Genomic DNA, 18,627 nt, shown 5'->3' with positions numbered 1-18,627 from the left:
TTTAAATGAATAAATATTATTTTAAACATTTCTCAATGTTGATTTCTAATATGAAAAAGTGAAAGTGTTAGTTGCTCAGTCATGTCCCACTCTTTGTGACGCCATGGACTATAGCCACTGTCCATGGAATTCTCCAGGCCAGAATACTGGAGTGGGTTGCCATTCTCTTCTCCAGGGGATCTTCCCAACCCAGGGATCGAACCCAGGGATCGAACCCAGGTCTCTCTCCTGCATTGCAGTCAGATTCTCCACCATCTGAGCCACCACGGAAGCTAATATGGTCAATGTTAATAGGTGTAACTCTCAAAGAACACCTTTTGGGGATCTTCAGTAATTTGTAAGAATGTAAGGGGGTCCTAGAACCAGGATGTTGGAGAGCTAGTGCTCTAGATTCTGGGGGCCAGGAGTGTAAACCGAGGGCTGGCATGCTGGGCCGGGTGGGTGTGACGTGGACTGGCTTCTCCTGGACCTGACAGCCCCCTGGCAGGCTGCGAAGCCCGGGATCTGGAGGCCCGGCCCGGCCCTTCGGGGCTGTGGGCAGCGACGGCCTCCTGGCGCCTCAGGTGCCCTGGTGGCTCAGCGGGGACCGAAGTGGCACTTGCACAGGGGGAGTTACAAGCCTCCTGTCTGCTAATCCTTGTGAAAAAGCGCCGTGTAAGTTGTGAAACACTCCACAAGATATTTGTTTCTGTGGTTATTTTGTCTGGGGCCGGTGCGTAGCTGTCTCAGATGCTTTCCCCAGACCCCGGAAAAACCTGTCCACGGGGAGCTAGAGGGTGTAGGGTGACCCCCCCACGTCTCACCCCCCCCCACCCCCGCCTTCCTGGAGCTGAGACGGGGACTGAGCTTGTGACCAGGCTGGCTGGAGGGGAGGCTCCCGGGCTGTTGCCCTACCAGCCTCTGGGGACATTGGGAAGAGAAGCCTGGAAGCCAGGCTTGCGCCCATGTGTGCCCGCCCGGCCGCCCGCCCAGCAGCCGCTGCCTGCTTGCTCTGCTGGGAGAGGAAGTGCAGTCGGTTACCAATCGGGTTATTTTCATAACGGCTGTCTCAGGCTGGGGGGGGGAGGGGGGCGGGGAGGGGGAGGGGGCAGAGGAGCAGCCTCAGCAGCTCGCTCTCCAAACTAGGACTTGCTCAGCCGGAGGCCTGCGGCCCGGAGCTGGCGCTGCAGCGGGGCTCGCCTGCCCACGGGGACCGGGCCCACACCCGCCCGCTTTGCCTGCCACCTGAGGGCACCTCCCGCCTGCCACCCTGCCTTCCAGATCAGGTCAAAGGGGCTTCCCTCAACCCTCCCTTGCCTTCTGCTTCCTCCCTCTTGGACCTGTCGGGGTAGGGTTGGGGGGCAGGGTCCCCCAGGCACCGCTGTCCCCAGACCAGGCTCCTAGAGCTGATGGAAAGGGAATGGGAAGGGGTGGGGGTCTGAGCTGCTGTCCCCGAGCCAGGGCAGACCCCGTCGTGGTCAACATGACTGGCCTAGTCGCCCCCCGTACCGCACAGCTCTGGCCCACCTCTCCCACTGTGAAGTTTGCTTTGGTTTGGTTTTGGCAGGCTCTCCTTAGTGAGTGGAGACCTGGGCACCCTGCCTCAGCAGCCCCCAGTAGGCCCCTCTTCCAGCCGTCCCCACCCCCTCCCCTCGACCTCAGCCTCGGCGCTGAGGGAGCAGAGCCGCTGGGGCGGACTCTGACCTGCAGGCCCTGTTGTGGGGCTGCTGGAGATGACCGCTGTGCACCGTTGCCACCTTCAGCAGGACGCAGGGCGGGGGGCCCACTCAGTGTGGAATGGGCGCTCTGGCTGAATCCCACAGGGTGGCCTGTGCGAGCATCCCAGGAGGCAGAGCAGTCCCTGGGGGCCCAGTCTGGTGCCAGGGGCAGAGGGCATTCGTCCCAGCATGAGCAGACCCCGCACGCAGCCCAGGCTGCCAGGTTGTGTTCCTCATATGATGGGTGGTGGCCATCCTGGCTACTCCTGCTTCCCTTTCTGGGCTCCTACCTGCACCATGCGTGCATGCTCAGATGTATTTGACTTTTGATGACCCCATGGACTGTAGTCCACCAGGCTCCTCCATCCATGGGATTCTGCAGGCAAGAATACTGGAGTGGGTTGCCATGCCCTGCTCCAGGAGATCTTCCCATCCCAGGGACCAAACCCACGTTTCTTATGTCTCCTGCTTTGGCTGGAGGGCTCTTTACCTCTGAGCCACCTGGGAGCAGAGACAGGCTCCGGTCGGCGGCACGACCGCACGCCCGGGTGTCTGCTGGGGATGTAGGCCCTGCCAGGCCCCTCCTCTCTGCCGGCTGTCGGCAGGCACTCTCTCCGGTTCTGTCATCCTAACCTCTCTCATGTCAGAGCCTCTGGACTAGGTCGTTTCAGCCCTGTTTTGCAGATGAGAAAATGGAGACTCCGAAAGGTTAGTTGCTCAGCCCAGGAAAGCAGTGGCAGATACAGGATTCCAAAGCTTGAAGCTAACATAGCGTGAGCCGGTCTAACTGGGAGATGAGGAGCCCTGTCATTCCCAGCCAGCAGCTGATGGAGCTGGGGCACTTGTGTCCACTCACCCCGGGCAGCTGCCTGAGCTTGGCCACCTGCAGCCGCACTGTCTGCTGTTCCCCAGGGGTGCCCCGCCAGCTATCACCGTGCCTGTCTGCCACAGCACCCTCTGTCCTCCTCCCCAGGCTCCTAGCAGCCCGCTGGACGTCGACGGGGCCCCCAAGTCCTTTCCCAGCCCACCCCCTCCGGGTGTGACAGGCTTCCCCCCGGGCCCTCCGACCAGGAGGCTGAGGGCAGCCATTTTTGCTCCGCCGTTGGTGTCAGAACCCTGTGGGGCCTCCTCCGGTGACCTTTACACGTACTGAGTGTGGTGTGTGGAAGCTGACAGAGCGTGAGGTGAGAGGAAGCTGCCGCCCAGGGCCGTGCCGTGGGCAGAGGCTGCAGGCGCAGGCAGAGGAGAGTCCGGGGCAGGCCTGAGAGCAGGCAGGGCCTCGGAGCAGACCCTGGAGAGGCCTGGGCCGAGATAGGAAGTCAGGAGTCAGGCCCTTGCTGACCAGAGGACAGAGGTTTCTATGGCGACCAGAGGAACAGGAAGCCTGGGCCCCGGGGGGAGGGGGTGTCGGAGCACAGAGGCGTGGTCTCCTTAGAGGAGAGCTTGTCATAAACCATCAGATCAGCCAGCTGACAGCCTCCTCCAACCGACAAGGAAACTGAGGCCCGAGAGGGAGCGGCTTTGCAGGAGGTCACGCGACGCCGGCCTGGCCCACCCCGCCCCCACTGGTGGTGACCCCTGGGCCCGCTGAAGACCCGGGCATGGGGGGAGCACCTCTAAGTCGCCCCTGTGTCCTGAGGCAGGTGAGCTGCAAGGCCTCTCTGCCTCCCCCCAGCCCCTCTTGGCGCAGGCACGGGGCTGGGCAGCCGGCAGGGTCCACCCTCTCCGCCACCCACAGGGCGCCTGCCGCACCTCCCCCCCCAGTGACTGTGGCCTTTTGTTTTCTGGGTGACACTCGCATCAGGCGGTGTGTTCGGGTGACTAATCTCCTCCAAGCTGGGCAGCTGTCACAGGGCGGCCTGACCAGGCGGGCGGGGAAAGCTGACACCCTGGGGCAGTGCTGGCAAGCCAGGGCCCCTGGCCGCAGCGGGCCGCTGGGCCTCCAGGCTCCTCCTGCTCGGCGAGGTGCAGACCCTGCATCAAGCGGACCTGAGTTCAGGTCCCACTCCTGCCCGTGACCAGCCGTGAGACCTTGGAGCCTGGGCCTGATCTCAAGCCAGTTTCCTCCTCTCTGTAACGGAGCCATTAATCCTGCCTGCCTCAGGGGTGGTGGTTAGGAGCAAGCGAGATGATGAGTGAAGGCACTTGTCACGTAGTGGGTGATGGGCAAATGGACCACTATTGTCATTATGGCACCTTAGTCCCAGCGCAAACCAGGCTTTGCCCTCAGGTCGAGGTGGGTTCCAGCCCCAGCTCCACACGGACTAGCTGTGCACGTTGGGCTAGTTATCTCCTTAGTCTCTCATCAGGAGCCAGGCATGATACAGTATCTGTTCTTTAGGGTGCTGTGGTTTATAAAACCACATGCACATGTTTGCCAAGGACTTAGTACCCTGCCTGACATGCGTGGGCACTCAGCAAGTGTCCGGCGGGATGGCACTGATTTTGGGAGGAAACCAGGAGCTCTTCTGCCCTCCTCCCCGTCACCTGCAGAGGCCGGCAGACTGTAAGCGGCAGAGCTCTGGAGCCCGGCAGCCCCCAACACTGCTTCTGCAGGCGTGGCTGCCTCCGTGTCAGTACCCCTGCACATGTCCACGGCCCCGGCCCCCAAGTGAAGTGAAGTCGCTCAGTCGTGTCCGACTCTGCGACCCCATGGACTGTAACCTACCAGGCTCCTCTGTCCATGGGATGTTCCAGGCAAGAGTACTGGAGCAGGTTGCCATTTCCTTCTCCAGGGGATCTTCCCGACCCAGGGATCAAACCCGGGTCTCCTGCAGTGTAGGCAGACGCTTTACCGTCTGAGGCACCAGGGAAGCCAACCAGGGCAGTAGCAGATCCAGGCGGGAGCGGGAGGGTTAGGCGCTGGCCCTGCAGCCCAGCCCGGATTCCTCAAGCCCATCCTCCACCCTCTCAGGCCCACAGCTAACAGAAGTGTCTCTCTTGTCAGCCACAGGCAGGGGTCCCATGGCTGTGACTCAGACCTCCCTGTGGCTGCCAGAGCCCAGGAGAGTACCTGATGGTGGACACAGGTGTCCCTGGGCACTCTGGAGGCACGGCCCCCCTGAAGCACACCAGGCTCCGTGCCCTTTCCCCACGTCAGGAGGGGGTGAGAATGCACGTGCTCCCCTCGGCCTGTGCAGAAGGGGTGATGGGGCAGGCGAGCTGGCGAAGGAATCTGAGCCCGTGCTCAGACCAGGTCAAGGGAGGATGGCTCGAGCAAGCGTGGTCCCCAGGACTGCTGCAGGATGGTGCTCCGGGTAGCTTAGTGTTGGGATTCTGAGCGTTGGGGCTTTGGGTCTTGGCCCCTAGGTCAAGGTGCAGTTCACGGGCTCCCTCAACGGCCAGACTGGAAGGGTTTTCAGACATCGTCCAGCACTGTCACACATGGGTTGTCCATCCTGGGCCTCTTCAGAAAGGTGAGGCCCGGGGAGTGGTCCCGTCAGCCCCTCAGAGCAGGAGCGCACCCACACAGCCCAGAGGCTCCCTGCACAAAGGCCCTCCCTCCGGTGGCTTCTCTCCCCACCCCGTGCAGCTGCCTCTCCGGTTCTCAGGCGGCGGGGTGGGGTGAGTTCCTAGGGGCCTTCCACCCCGAAGCAGATGTCAGATGCTCTCCCTTTCTGGGGCCACGCTCAGCCTGGCCCCAAGTCTGGGGGTCGTAGCAGGGCTGAATTTCCTTTCAGAGAGCCTCATTTTCTTACCATGCCTTGCTTTGTGGCGTGTCCCAGGAAGGGACACCTAAGCCTAACCTGTCCAAGGAGAGGAGAAGCCTTGCCCTCAGCCCCTCACTGTCATATCTTTCTGCCTTTTCATACTGTTCACGGGGTTCCCAAGGCAAGAATACTAAAGTGGTTTGCCATTCCCCCTTCCCCAGTGAACTACGTTTTGTCAGAACTCTCCACCATGACCGGTCCGTCTTGGGTAGCCCTACACAGCATGGCTCATAGTTTCATTGAGCTGGACAAGGTTATGATCCATGTGACCAGTTTGGTTAGTTTTCTGTGATAGATTTTGGAAATCAATCCTGAATATTCATTGGAAGGACTGATGCTGAAGCTGAAGCTGCAATACTTTGACCACGAGATGCAAAGAGCTGACACATTAGAAAAGACCCTGATGCTGGGAAAGATAGAAGGCAGGATGAGATGGTGGGATGGCATCACGGACTCAACAGACATGAGTTTGAGCAAGCCCCTGGAGATGGTGAAGGACAGGGAAGCCTGGTGTGCTGCAGTCCACGGGGTCGCAAAGAGTCAGACAAGACTGAGCAACTAAACAACAGCCCCTCAGTCTGTTGACTACGGCTCCCAGCTTCCTTTCTCTTTTCCTTTCCGTCAGCTTCAGGCAAGGGACTTGAAGTCCTTTAGGCCAGAGCTTTGTGGATCTTGGTGCCTGGACAGGGGAACCCAGAAGGGTAGCTGGCAACCCTTCCTCCTTAGTGCTCCTGCGGCTGCAATGGGGCGGAATTGGGGAGCACCAGTGTATCCAATAGCGATGAGTGTGGGCTCCCCGCTGGGTCTTCTGGTACCCTCAGACACCCCGTTTAAGGGTCTCAGAGGCCACAGAACACCCCCATTTCTTCCCAAGTGTCCTTTCTCTGCCCCAGGGGCAGAGGCTGAGACTGGGCGCCTGGACCTGGGATGGGCCCCAGCCTGGCCCGGCTCCTGATGTTCCCGGTCTCTGTACCCAACAGCCACCCACCCGCTCCTGCCATGGAGACCTTCATTAAGAGACACTTCCAGCGGAAGGCGCAGGGCCCTGGAGAGGGGCCGCGGCGGCCCAGCGGCGTGGGGCTGCTCACGGGCAAGGCCCGGCGCCGCTCGCCGGCGGGGCAGGCCTCCTCCTCGCTGGCACAGCGGCGGCGCTCCAGCGCACAGCTCCAGGGCTGCCTCCTGGGATGCGGGATGGGGGCCTCGGGCCCCAGCCGCCGCCGGCGCTCCAGCACCGCACCCCCAGCCTGCAACCCCCGCTTCGCTGTGGAGGAGGTGCCCACCCCGCCGCAGCCGGCTGCGGTGGTGCCCCAGCTTCTGGTGGCACCACTGCTGTTGGCCGGGCTCGTGGGCACGGAGGAGGAGGAGGAGGAGGGCTTGCAGAAAGAGGGTGTAAGGGCTGCACCACCGAGCCTCACCCAGCCGGGCGCCGGGACCCCAGGGCCGCCCCCGCCCCGCGGCGCGCTGCCCCTGCTGCCCGTGCCGCGCTGGCGCCGGCGCCGGGCCTCCTCCCACCTGCTGCCCGCAGATGTGGTGAAAGACCACGCACTCTGGGGCCTGCACGGTCACTACCGGCGCCTCAGCCAGCCACGGCCTGTGGGCCAGCACCCCAGCCCAGCGGGTCGAAGAGCCTCGGGCACCGCAGCCGGCCCCGGGATGCCCGCCCGCGTGCGCCCACTGTCCCGCCGGCGCCAGGTAGCCCTGCGGCGCAAGTCAGCCGGACCCCAGACCTGGAGTGCCCTGCTTGCGTAGGTATAGCTGCAGCCAGCAGGGCAGTGGTGTTACCTCTGGGGGGCTGGCCTGGGGGCCCCTGGCTCACCAGCAGCTCTGGGCCAGGCTCGGAAGCCAGCAGGACTGCGAGGAGAGTCCAGTCTCCTCGGGGATCTTCTCAGAGCTGGGGGGCCTCTTGGGGGCCTCCTCTGCCCTTCCTGCCTTGACCCAGGATTGAGGTCAAGGTGAAGGCAAAGATCCCAGGCTAGGGGAAGGAAGCTGTGTTCCCAGCTGGCCTCAGCCGCCTCCTCCTCCGCAGGAAAGCCATCACCAAGTCGGGCCTCCAGCACCTGGCACCCCCTCCTCCTGCTCCCGGGGCCCCGTGTAGCGAGCCTGAGCGGCAGATCCGGAGCACTGTGGACTGGAGTGTGAGTGGCCGGGAGCTGGGTGGGGTCGATGGGGACCAGTCCCTCGCTGAGGGTCGGAGGTTCTGCAGGTGGCTGCAGGGGGAGCCCATGGATTTGTGGGGTCAGGGCAGACCTCCTAGGGTGGCCACGTTCGAGCCAAGCCTTGAAGCCAACAGTGGGGAAAACAGGATGCAGTGAAGTAGATTGTGGGGGCTGGAGCAGGTTTGTCTTGGGAGAGGGACAGTATGTGGGGCTCAGCAGGCGTACGCTGAGCGTGCTCTCCCGTCCTCCAGGAGTCTGCGACGTATGGGGAGCACATCTGGTTCGAGACCAACGTGTCTGGGGACTTCTGCTACGTTGGAGAGCAGTACTGCGTGGCCAAGATGCTGGTGCGTGAGCAGGATGCGGCATGCTGCCCCCTGGTGGTGCAGCCGGGTCTCGAGCCCTGTAGGCCTGCCATCCCAGGGGAAGGTGGGAATGAGGCTCTCACCTGAGCCGCCCTGGCGGGGCCTGCCCCCTGACGGCCAGAGGGACAGGACTGGGGCCTGAAGCCAGGGCTGGGGCTCCACAGTGCTCTCCCAGCGCAGCTGTGCCAGGGCAAGCGCAGGGCGGCACCCGGGCCAGGGTTAGCCAGTGCCTCAGGGACCTTCTGTTTCCCACAGCAGAAGTCAGTGTCCCGGAGAAAGTGTGCAGCCTGCAAGATTGTGGTCCACACGCCCTGCATCGAGCAGCTGGAGAAGGTGAGCGTGGCTGCTCAGGCTTTCCTGCCCCTCCCCCTCGGGGTGCTGAAGCCCTCACGGCACTCATACCCAGGTCTCTGTACACGCATGTTCACGTCACACAAACACCACCGGCCAGGGGTGCCTCAGTGCGTGTAGTTGTGAAAAAGCCCAGGACCCTGGAGCCGCAGTGCCTGCGTTTGCACCCCGGCTCCCCCTTCTTTTGCTGCTGTGTCCCCGCTGCCCAGAACAAGCCTGGCGCAGAGCGAGTTTCATAAGGCTGTTACTCGACAAGATGAAGTCACGAATGCTGGCTGAGATGCCATTTTTTATCAGTTCCCAAACTAACACTTAGAAGGGGCTGTGCCTTGCTGAAGCTTCGTACCTCAGCTCTGTCTGGGCCAGTCCTGTGTGGGCACTGAAGCCTGGCTCTGTTCCCTCCACACTGCAGCTGTAAAGGGGCCACTGTCCATGGAGTGGCTGCAGCTAGGGGCGCGTCTGTGCCCCCGTGCGTCTAGGGAGGGAGAGAGAAGGACAGCTGGGTGAGCGGGTCCAGGCCTGGGGGGTTGGCGACTGCCACGGCCCCGCAGGACTCCCCACCGGCAGAAGCCCGGACCAGCGTAAGATAAATCTTGTGGGGCTCGGAATGGCATGAACGAGGCTGACATGGACGGCTTCCCCTTCTCCCCAACCCTGTACAGTGAAGTTTCCCTGCAGTTTTCCAAGGGCTGAAGCAGGGGCCCAGAGGAAACAGACACGCATGTAGCCCCAAGTCCTGTAGATCCGTCACACCGGCCTAAGGTGGAGATAAACCAGGGCTCCACAGATGGGCTGACGGTCTCCAGGGCCCAGTCCCCAAGCATGCACTGGGTTGCCTGCAGGTGCCTAATTTGGGAGAGCTGGAGGGCAAGGAAGATTACAGGACCAGTCAGCCTTGCTGCAGGTTTAGTGGGGAAGACAGAGACAGAACTTGCTGTTTCCCTCATCCCGGAAGACTGGGCAGCGGAAGGGAGCTTCCCTCTGGCTAGCGGAGAGGAGGAGGGATGCCGGAGGGCTTCTGAGAAGAGGTGTCTGGCGTTCTCAGGGCTCCCAGGATGCCGGGGGGCCTCTCCCTCCTTTGTGAGGATGCCTCCAAGTGACACCTTCTGAAGGGGCTGGCCACGTGCCTGACCCCACGAAGGGCGGTTCTGACGTTTTGGTGCTCACTGCATGTTCCACAGATAAATTTCCGCTGTAAGCCATCCTTCCGTGAATCGGGCTCCAGGAACGTCCGTGAGGTAAGCGCCCGGGGTTGTTAGGGCCCCGGGTCTCCTGAGCGGCCCCTCGGCAGTGACTCCAGGGCGTCACCAGGCTTCCACCCCTCACTCACAGCAGTTTTGCTCCTCTCCTCTACCAGCCAACCTTCGTGCGGCACCATTGGGTACACCGGCGGCGCCAGGATGGCAAGTGTCGGCACTGTGGGAAGGTGAGGCCCCGCCCGAGCAAGCCGGTCCTGGTCCCAGCGGCCCCGCGCCGCCCTGACCGCGCAGAGTCCCGGGCCCACGCTCTCTGGCTGCCGCGCCCGCTCAGTCCCAGAACCCCCGGGTGCGTGGGCAGAGCGGGAGAGCAGCGTGTTTGGACCGCGCGGAAGCTGTGAGCAAGCCCTCCGAGAAGCGTGGAGGCTTCTCCCGCGCTGGCCCAGCCGGCGCATTTGGGGGCCTGCTGGGTGCCAGCTCAGGCCCGTCCTCCAGGCTGCAGAGCCCTCCCAAGCACGCCCCGTGGCGGCCCAGGTTTCCTTGAGCTGTCTCATCCCCCACCCCGGCCCACCCCCGCCCACCCCCAGGAAGTCCAGGCTCTGAGAGGCCTAGGGGTCTTGTCCTTCCTGCGTCCGTCCACCTTGAGTGTCCAGCACGTCAGGCACAGTGGGCCCTGCGCCGAGCCTGCGGAGGACGGTCAGGGAGCGACTCTGATGGTTGCCACACACAGCTTTGAGAGCCTGGGTTGGGAGGGAGGGACCGGAGTTAGGCAGGAGTTATCTCTAGACCCCTTTCCAGCAGATGGTGCAGTTCACTTCAGAGACCCAGCCTGGCTCAGCCCCCATGACACTAGGGATTCCTTTTATAGTTCTTTTCTTTAAAAAAAAAAAATAAGTGCTCAGTTGCCCTGGGCAGAGAGACGTTGGCAGCAGGAAGGGGCTGGGCCTGCTGCTCCGGGCCCAGCCCCAGGGGCCCTCACCACCCTCTGCACCCCAGGGCTTCCAGCAGAAGTTCACCTTCCACAGCAAGGAGATCGTGGCCATCAGCTGCTCCTGGTGCAAGCAAGCAGTGAGTGCCGCTCCCCTGCCCGCAGGCTGCCCCCGGGGCTGCGCGGGGTCCGGGCCGCAGGTCTCGGCCGGCCACGCTCAGCCCCGCCCCGCCCCTCCAGTACCACAGCAAGGTGTCCTGCTTCATGCTGCAGCAGATCGAGGAGCCGTGCTCCCTGGGGGTCCACGCCGCCGTGGTCATCCCCCCCACCTGGATCCTCCGGGCCCGCAGGCCCCAGGCGAGTCCCACCTATGCCAGGACACCCCAACCCCGCCTCCCCTAGGGTCTGCCGGCCACCCTAGCCCCAACCGCCTTGTCACCCACACCCCTACTTCCCTTCCAGAACACCCTCAAAGCCAGCAAGAAGAAAAAGAGAGCATCCTTCAAGAGGAAGTCTAGCAAGAAAGGGCCTGAGGTTAGACGTGGACCAGGCGGGCAGCGGGAAGGGGAACAGGAGCGGGGGGCCTGTTTCTTGGAACCCTGAGCCCCCGCCTGGAGCTGATGATGCTGCCAGCTCGGCCGTTGCTGGGTCAGCCTGGGCTCTGGGGCCCCCAAACAGGGTGACAGGTCAGGTCATCCTCTGGGGCCAGGCCCACTGTGAGGTCTGACCCCCCCGGTGATACTCATGGGGGCACCTGGGGCACGGAGGACAGGGTGAGGGTCCACCAGAGCGGGAACCAGCCTTACAGGCGCTCTCTGTCTCCAAGGAGGGCCGCTGGAGACCCTTCATCATCAGGCCTACCCCGTCCCCCCTCATGAAGCCCCTGCTGGTGTTTGTGAACCCCAAGAGTGGGGGCAACCAGGTACGCACAGCATCCCGTCTCCTCTGAGAGCCTTGGGGAAGGGGTGGGGTCTAGCTCAGCCCCTCCCCCTAGCAGGTGTTCCCAGGTCCCCAGGTCAGCTTCTGCCCCATGATGCTGAGAAAATCCCCTTCTGTCTCCACTCTTGCCTCTTCCTGGGCTGGGTTCCCGCAGCCACGCGCTTCCCACCTCAGCCCACCACCCCTGACTGCCTCCCCACTTTGCCTGTCTGTTCCTGGTCTCCCGCAGGGCGCCAAGATCATACAGTCCTTCCTCTGGTATCTGAATCCCCGGCAAGTCTTTGACCTGAGCCAGGGAGGGCCCAGGGAGGCGTAAGTACCTGCCAGGGCTCTGTGGGGACCGTGGCGAGGGCTGGCCTGGCGCGCTCTCGGGGCGCGGCTCACAGACCCTGACCCGGTGCCCGTCCTCTGACCCCAGGCTGGAGATGTACCGCCGGGTGCACAACCTGCGGATCCTGGCTTGCGGGGGCGACGGCACAGTGAGTACTCCTGCCCTCCCGGGCCGGGCCGGGCTGGGGCTGCCCGCTCTGACCTGGCCGCCTCGGCCCTGCCCGCTCCAGGTCGGCTGGATCCTCTCCACCCTGGACCAGCTGCGCTTGAAGCCGCCGCCGCCGGTCGCCATCCTGCCCCTGGGCACTGGCAATGACCTGGCCCGCACCCTCAACTGGGGCGGGGTGAGCACCCACTGACGGGGCAGGGAGCCGGGGGTGGGGGAGCGGGGTGCCAGGGGAGGGCCCAGACCCTGGGGGAGCTCAGTTCCCGCCTCTCCTCCCCCCCGCCCAGGGCTACACCGACGAGCCTGTGTCCAAGATCCTGTCCCACGTGGAGGAGGGCAACGTGGTGCAGCTGGACCGCTGGGACCTCCGTGCGGAGCCCAACCCCGAGGCGGGGCCCGAGGAGCGAGACGAGGGGGCCACCGACCGGGTGGGTCAGCCGGGGAGGGGTGCTGGGGTTGTCTGGGATCTGGGGCAAGTCTTCATGTAACCAAACTTCGGCATCTCCTCGGGAGGAGGGAATGGTGTGGTCTTCAGCTCATGAGAGAGTTGTCCGTAGCCTCTTGGCACATCTTACTGAGCGCCTGCTACCGCCAGGCACTAGTTCTCAGCAGCGAGCAGAACCAGGTCCTGGTGCGCATGAGGCCCATCGGAGGAGGGTCGTGGGGGTGTGAGGCCTGGGAAGAGAAGCCAGGCTGCTTTGGTGTACAGGCGCTCAGTGGGGCTCCCCAGGAGCTGAGAAGGCCGGGCCTTGGCCCCCTTTCTGCAGAGGTGGCTGTGGGGAGGGGCGGGGTGCGTGCGGGAGCTCCTCATGCCTGTCCCTTGGACCTCCTCCAGCTGCCTCTGGATGTCTTCAACAACTACTTCAGCCTGGGCTTTGACGCCCATGTCACCCTGGAGTTCCACGAGTCTCGAGGTGGGCACGTCTTTGCTGAGGAGGCCTCGGGTGGTGGTGGTGGTGGGACGACCCCAGGAGGGGCCCCGAGCCGGCCAGACCTCGCCCCTGCCAGTACAGGGCATTCGTCCGTCATCAGCCCCCCGCCCCAGCCCAGCTTGGAGAGCCCCAGCAGGCTCAGAGCAGCTGACTGTCCCCTATTTCTTGTCACCACCCAGAGGCCAACCCGGAGAAGTTCAACAGCCGCTTCCGGAATAAGATGTTCTACGCCGGGGTGAGTCTGGGGCCTGCCACCGCGCCCCACCGTGGCCACGCCCACCTCTTCTCCCACCCATGCCCCCACCCACCCATGTCCACCAGGCCTCAGGACCCTGCACGGCAGCAGGAAGGACATGCCCCGTTACCAGATGGTGACGCCCTCTGTCTCCCACAGACAGCCTTCTCCGACTTCCTGATGGGCAGCTCCAAGGACTTGGCCAAGCACATCCGCGTGGTGGTGAGCGGGCTGTGCCCACAGGCAGGGTGGGTGGGTCTGGCGTAAGGGAGACCCCCTGGATCATAGGCCCTCAACCCCCTCCACCCGTTCCTGTCTGCAGTGTGATGGGACTGACCTGACCCCCAAGATTCAGGACCTGAAGCCCCAGTGTATTGTTTTCCTGAACATCCCCAGGTGAGGAGGGGAGGGCACGAGGGGAGCCCTTCTGTCCCTGTCCTGCATGCCCGTCCTCTTAAGCCCATTGCTGTGCCGTCCCCTCCAGGTACTGTGCAGGCACCATGCCCTGGGGCCACCCTGGGGAGCACCATGACTTCGAGCCGCAGCGGCATGATGATGGCTACCTCGAGGTCATCGGCTTTACCATGACCTCCCTGGTGAGTAAGCCAGCACGGGGCCCACCTGGAGCCCCAGGATGGAAGGGGATGCCTTCCCTGGTGGTTCAGTGGTTAAGAATCCACCTTGCAATGCAGGGGACACGAGTTTGATCCCTTCTGGGGACGTAAGATCCCACAGGCCTCAGGGCAACTAAGCCTGCGTGACAAAGCAGCCAGATAAATACAAAAAAATGAAAAATAACGGAAGAGGGTCACCAACTTCCTTTTCATGGACCAGGATGGGAGAATTCGCCCTCACCACCTTTCTCTGGCTGGGGTCTCACCCTCCTCTGCTCTCCGTCGGGTGGGGGATCACTCACTTTGTTCTCCGGCCTGGGAAAAGGAAAGCCTGGGGTCCTGCCGCCCCCTGGCCCCTGACCCTGAGCCTCCCATGCCCACAGGCCGCGCTGCAGGTGGGCGGGCACGGCGAGCGGCTGACGCAGTGCCGAGAGGTGCTGCTCACCACGTCCAAAGCCATCCCGGTGCAGGTGGACGGCGAGCCCTGCAAGCTCGCAGCCTCCCGCATCCGCATCGCCCTGCGCAACCAGGCCACCATGGTGCAGAAGGCCAAGCGACGGAGCGCTGCCCCCCTGCACAGCGAGTGCGTCCCCCCCCACCCCGCCCACATGCCCGGGGCCCTAGAGACTCTGCCCCTCCCCAGCCTCAGTTTCCCCCCGGGCAGCTGGGGCGGACGGTACGTGGTGTGACACTTGGCTGGGACTGGCAGCTCGGGCAGGGCCCTTGCCGAGCGCCGTGTGGTCACCCTGCCTGCAGCCAGCAGCCGGTGCCGGAGCAGCTGCGAGTCCAGGTGAGCAGGGTCAGCATGCACGACTACGAGGCCCTGCACTACGACAAGGAGCAGCTCAAAGAGGCTTGTGAGTGGCAGACGGGGTGGGGAGGGGGCGCTAAGGAGCGGGGCCCGGGCTGGGGTGCAGCCAGCTGCTGACGGCCTCCCTGTCCTCCAGCCGTGCCACTGGGCACCGTGGTGGTCCCGGGAGACAGTGACCTGGAGCTGTGCCGTGCCCACATTGAGAGGCTCCGGCAGGTGAGGAGTGGGGCCCGGGCCTGCCCATGGAGACCCCCGCCTGCCCAGGTTCTGGTGGCCTCCAGCCCTGGCCTCTGCCTCTCTTGCCAGGAGCCCGAAGGTGCTGGAGCCAAGTCCCTGATGTGCCAGAAACTGTCCCCCAAGTGGTGCTTCCTCGATGGTGAGTGGCCCCCAAAGGGCTGGGGCCTGCCTCCTCCCTTGGCAGTCCTGGGTGGGGCGGCAGGAGACCCAGGCCTGGACAGGGGGCCACCTTCCTCAGCCAGCCCTTTCCCCACAGCCACCACTGCCAGCCGCTTCTACAGAATCGACAGGGCCCAGGTACGCACTCAAGGTCTGCTCTGGAAACCGCTGGCTCCGGGCCCCGTGTCACCTGTCCTGCTTGGCCGCCCTGCATGGGCGTGTTCGCCCTTGTCCGCTGATGGGCAGTGCACAGGGACGGTGCTGACGGCGGGGAGCTGGGCTCGCAGGGTTGGGTTGTGGGGGAGCCTCAAAGCACAGGCATCTTCCAGCCAGACACAGAAGGAAAGGCGCTTTGGGTCAGAAGCCGGGCACCCGGTAAAGGCTTAGCTGTGAGAAGGGGCTGCAAGCTGGTGGGCCCCCTGTGCAAGGTCAGGGGCTCCAGGGCAGGGAGAGGAGGGGGCTGGGGGTGGGGTGGGGGCTGGCATGGCCCAGGCCTGGCTGCCCTGTCAGTGCTCCACCTCACGGCTGCAGCTTCTCCAGGTCTGCTGGCCTGGCATCCCTCTGCACCCGCTATCGGCCACCCTGCAGGGCCCTGACCCTCGGCCCAACCTTCCCCCCCCAACCCCGTAGGAACACCTCAACTACGTGACGGAGATCGCACAGGACGAGATTTATATCCTGGACCCTGAGCTGCTGGGGGCATCTGCCCGGCCTGACCTTCCCACCCCCACGTCCCCTCTCCCCACCTCGCCCTGCTCCCCCACATCCCGGTGAGTCCCAAGCCTCAGCCCACCCTCCTCCCCCACCCCAAAGGGCAGCTGACTGAACCCCCCAACCCCAGCCGGCCGCAGCCAGGCCACGAGCCCTCTGCCCCCCTGGCCACCATCCACCCTGCTGCTGTGGCCGGAGACCCAGGCTCCATCCTGGCCACCCCCACCCTCATCGGAGTGCCCTGCAGCCCCCCAGCCTCCTGCTCTCCCCCAGCACCCTGTGGGCACGTGCCCTGCCCTGCTCCCTTCACTGGGCACCGGCACCCTCCTCCACCACCGCAGTGCAGCCCCACTCACCTGTCCGATCTTTGCTGCCTCCTTTGCCCACCTCCGGACTTGTCCCTGCCTCCCCGATCTTCACCCTCCACTCACGTCTCAGCTTGGGTGTGCCTTCTCCGCAGTCTCTCGGGAGCCCCCCCTGAAGTTGCTGTTCAATCACACCACCCAATCTCCTGTTCTTCCACACTTCCTGCTGTTCCAGAACACTTTGTTTACTCATTTGTCTGACTTTGTCTCTCTGACTAGAATGTAAGCTCCCTGAGAGCAAGCTCTCCACCTGTCTTGTTCATGGCTATGTTGCTGGTGCCCAGAACAGCACTTGACATGCAGGAAGCACTCAATAAACTGTTGAATGAACCAAGGGCGCCCCGGGTTGGGGCTCGGGAGGGCAACAAGCTGGGCCTGTGCTGTAGCCATGTCACCCCGTCACATCTCATCCTGTCACATCCTGCCACATCTCACCCTGTCACCCCGTCACATCTCATCCTGTCAAATCCTGTCACATCTCACCCTGTCACATCTCGTCACCCTGTCACATCTCACCCTGTCACATCTCATCCTGTCACATCCTGCCACATCTCACCCTGTCACCCCATCACATCTCATCATGTCACCCCGTCACATCTCATCCTGTCACATCTCACCCTGTTGCATCTTGTCACCCTGTCACATCTCATCCTGTCACATCCTGCCACATCTCACCCTGTCACCCCATCACATCTCATCATGTCACCCCGTCACATATCCTGTCACATTCATGTCACCCTCTCACATCTCATGTCACCTGTCAATCTCATGTCACTGACATCTCGTGATGTCACCCCGTCACATCTCATGTCACCCCGTCATCTTGTGATGTCACCCCGTCATCTCATCATGTCACCCCGTCACATCTCATGTCACGCTTCACATCTCACCCTGTCACTTCTCACCCTGTCACCCCGTCACATCCTGTCACATCTCACCCTGTCGCATCTCATGTCACCCTGTCATCTCGTGATGTCACCTTGTCACATCTCATCCTGTTACATCCGGTCACATCTCACCCTGTCACATCTCATGTCACCCTGTCGTCTAGTGATGTCATCTTGTCACATCTCACCCTGTCACATCTCATGTCACCCTGTCATCTAGTGATGTCATCTTGTCACATCTCATCCTGTCACATCCTGTCACATCTCACCCTGTCGCATCTCATGTCACCCTGTCACCCCGTGATGTCACCCTGTCACATCTGCTCTGTTTGCAGGTCACTGCCAGGGGACGCTGCAGCCCCTACAGGTGAGGCCTCTCCCTGCAGGGCCCCTGCTTTCTCCCTGGTCAGAGGACCCAGGCTCAGTGGGGTGGGGCAGGGCCAGGTGGAGCCCATACACACCAACATAGCTATAGTCACGTTTGCCACAGCCATCGGCACACGTGCCCCTCAGGCCCACTTTGCACAATAATACATCACACACGTCTTCACGCACTGACATGAGCCAAGGCCTCCCATGCCAGAGTGTAACAGGCTGGTGTTCCGAGCAGGTGAAGAGCTCATCGAGGCTGCCAAGAAGAACGATTTCTGTAAGGTAGTAGTGCCAGGCTCGGGCTTCTTCCCCTTGGCAGCCCCAGCAGGGCCCAGGGAGTGGGGCCTCTGGCTGGGCCAGGAGCTCCTTGGTCAAGGTGCAGTCATCTGTCATGACCTGGCCCTCTGGGGGGAGGGGCAGGGGGGGATGTCTCCATGTGATTGTCCCAATCTGCCCTGCCCCGCCCCACCCACAATCATTGTCCCTCCATAGGGGCTTCCTAGCTCAGTCTGTCTGTCCCCAGAACTGAGAAAGGAGCAAGTTTTAGCGAAACCAGTGGCTTCAAGGCTCCCAGGGAATCCAGGGGCACCTGGGATGAGAGATGCCCAATGTCTCTCCCTTGCACTCCCAAAAGACCCCCGTAGACCTCTAGGGAGCCTGGGGCCTGTGTGAGTTGGAGGGGCATTTCTGTGGTTGGAAGGAGGGTGGTTTTGAGGCGCCCCAGCTTTGCCCTGCCTCCTGCCCTCAGCTTCAAGAGCTGCACAGAGCTGGGGGCGACCTCATGCACCGTGACGAGCGGAGCCGCACGCTCCTGCACCACGCGGTCAGCACCGGCAGCAAGGAGGTGGTCCGCTACCTGCTGGACCACGGTGAGCTGTGTCCCGGGGACTCCCGGGGCTGTGGGGAGGCTGCCGGGCCTCTCTGACCTCCCCCTCCCTCTTCCCCAGCGCCAACTGAGATCCTTGATGCCGTGGAGGAAAAGTGAGTATCTGGGCAGGGCAGAGCAGGACCCCAGTTACCCTGGACACCACCCAGGTTCCATTTAGCCCTTCCATGTGGATCCTGTCAGAGCCCGTAAAACTGTTCCTGGCTACATCTGTCGCCCTCTGGGCCACCACCCCCCCCCCCACCTTGCCCCAGGACCCCACACGTCCTGTCCTTCTGATGGCCCCTGCGGAGACAGGAGGGCCCAGAGGACTAGATGGGGTCCACAGCCAGCCCCTGTCCCCCAGCGGGGAGACCTGCCTGCACCAGGCAGCGGCCCTGGGCCAGCGCACCATCTGCCACTACATCGTGGAGGCCGGGGCCTCGCTCATGAAGACCGACCAGCAGGTGAGCAGAGGGACAGGGCAGACACAGAGCTACCCTTCCCCAAACTCCGCCCGTGGGAGAGGGGAGTCCGGGGGAGGGTGGCCTCAGGGGATTCAGAGCTGGCCTTCAGCACAGCCCGGACCCCAAGCCTGAGC

At 63.2% G+C, this 18,627-nt stretch overlaps 1 protein-coding gene across 11 annotated transcripts in view; it reads left to right on the top strand.

The window, feature by feature from the left end:
- The window catches only part of DGKZ (diacylglycerol kinase zeta), a 43,544-nt gene that overhangs the window by 24,109 nt on the left and 808 nt on the right, over positions 1-18,627 (top strand). For 4 of the 11 annotated variants that reach the window (XM_070473098.1, XM_070473100.1, XM_070473101.1 and 1 more), the window contains exons 2-30: positions 7,434-7,542; positions 7,815-7,910; positions 8,184-8,261; positions 9,461-9,517; positions 9,637-9,705; positions 10,472-10,543; positions 10,644-10,760; positions 10,866-10,937; positions 11,230-11,325; positions 11,572-11,654; positions 11,761-11,821; positions 11,903-12,016; positions 12,126-12,266; positions 12,674-12,752; positions 12,950-13,005; positions 13,165-13,227; positions 13,328-13,401; positions 13,490-13,601; positions 14,003-14,202; positions 14,376-14,476; positions 14,567-14,646; positions 14,737-14,806; positions 14,924-14,964; positions 15,457-15,596; positions 17,125-17,156; positions 17,400-17,443; positions 17,910-18,030; positions 18,109-18,142; positions 18,394-18,493. In XM_070473098.1, coding sequence (XP_070329199.1) covers positions 7,434-7,542; positions 7,815-7,910; positions 8,184-8,261; positions 9,461-9,517; positions 9,637-9,705; positions 10,472-10,543; positions 10,644-10,760; positions 10,866-10,937; positions 11,230-11,325; positions 11,572-11,654; positions 11,761-11,821; positions 11,903-12,016; positions 12,126-12,266; positions 12,674-12,752; positions 12,950-13,005; positions 13,165-13,227; positions 13,328-13,401; positions 13,490-13,601; positions 14,003-14,202; positions 14,376-14,476; positions 14,567-14,646; positions 14,737-14,806; positions 14,924-14,964; positions 15,457-15,596; positions 17,125-17,156; positions 17,400-17,443; positions 17,910-18,030; positions 18,109-18,142; positions 18,394-18,493 — 2,512 coding nt within the window. The other 7 variants (XM_070473099.1, XM_070473102.1, XM_070473097.1 and 4 more) reach the window with 6 other exon arrangements.

The sequence above is a fragment of the Odocoileus virginianus genome, chromosome 10 (genome assembly GCF_023699985.2).
Source record: "Odocoileus virginianus isolate 20LAN1187 ecotype Illinois chromosome 10, Ovbor_1.2, whole genome shotgun sequence".
Classification (NCBI taxonomy): Eukaryota; Metazoa; Chordata; class Mammalia; order Artiodactyla; family Cervidae; genus Odocoileus; species Odocoileus virginianus.
The sequence above is the reverse complement of the archived record's forward strand: the minus strand, read 5'-3'. Positions and strand labels throughout refer to the sequence as shown.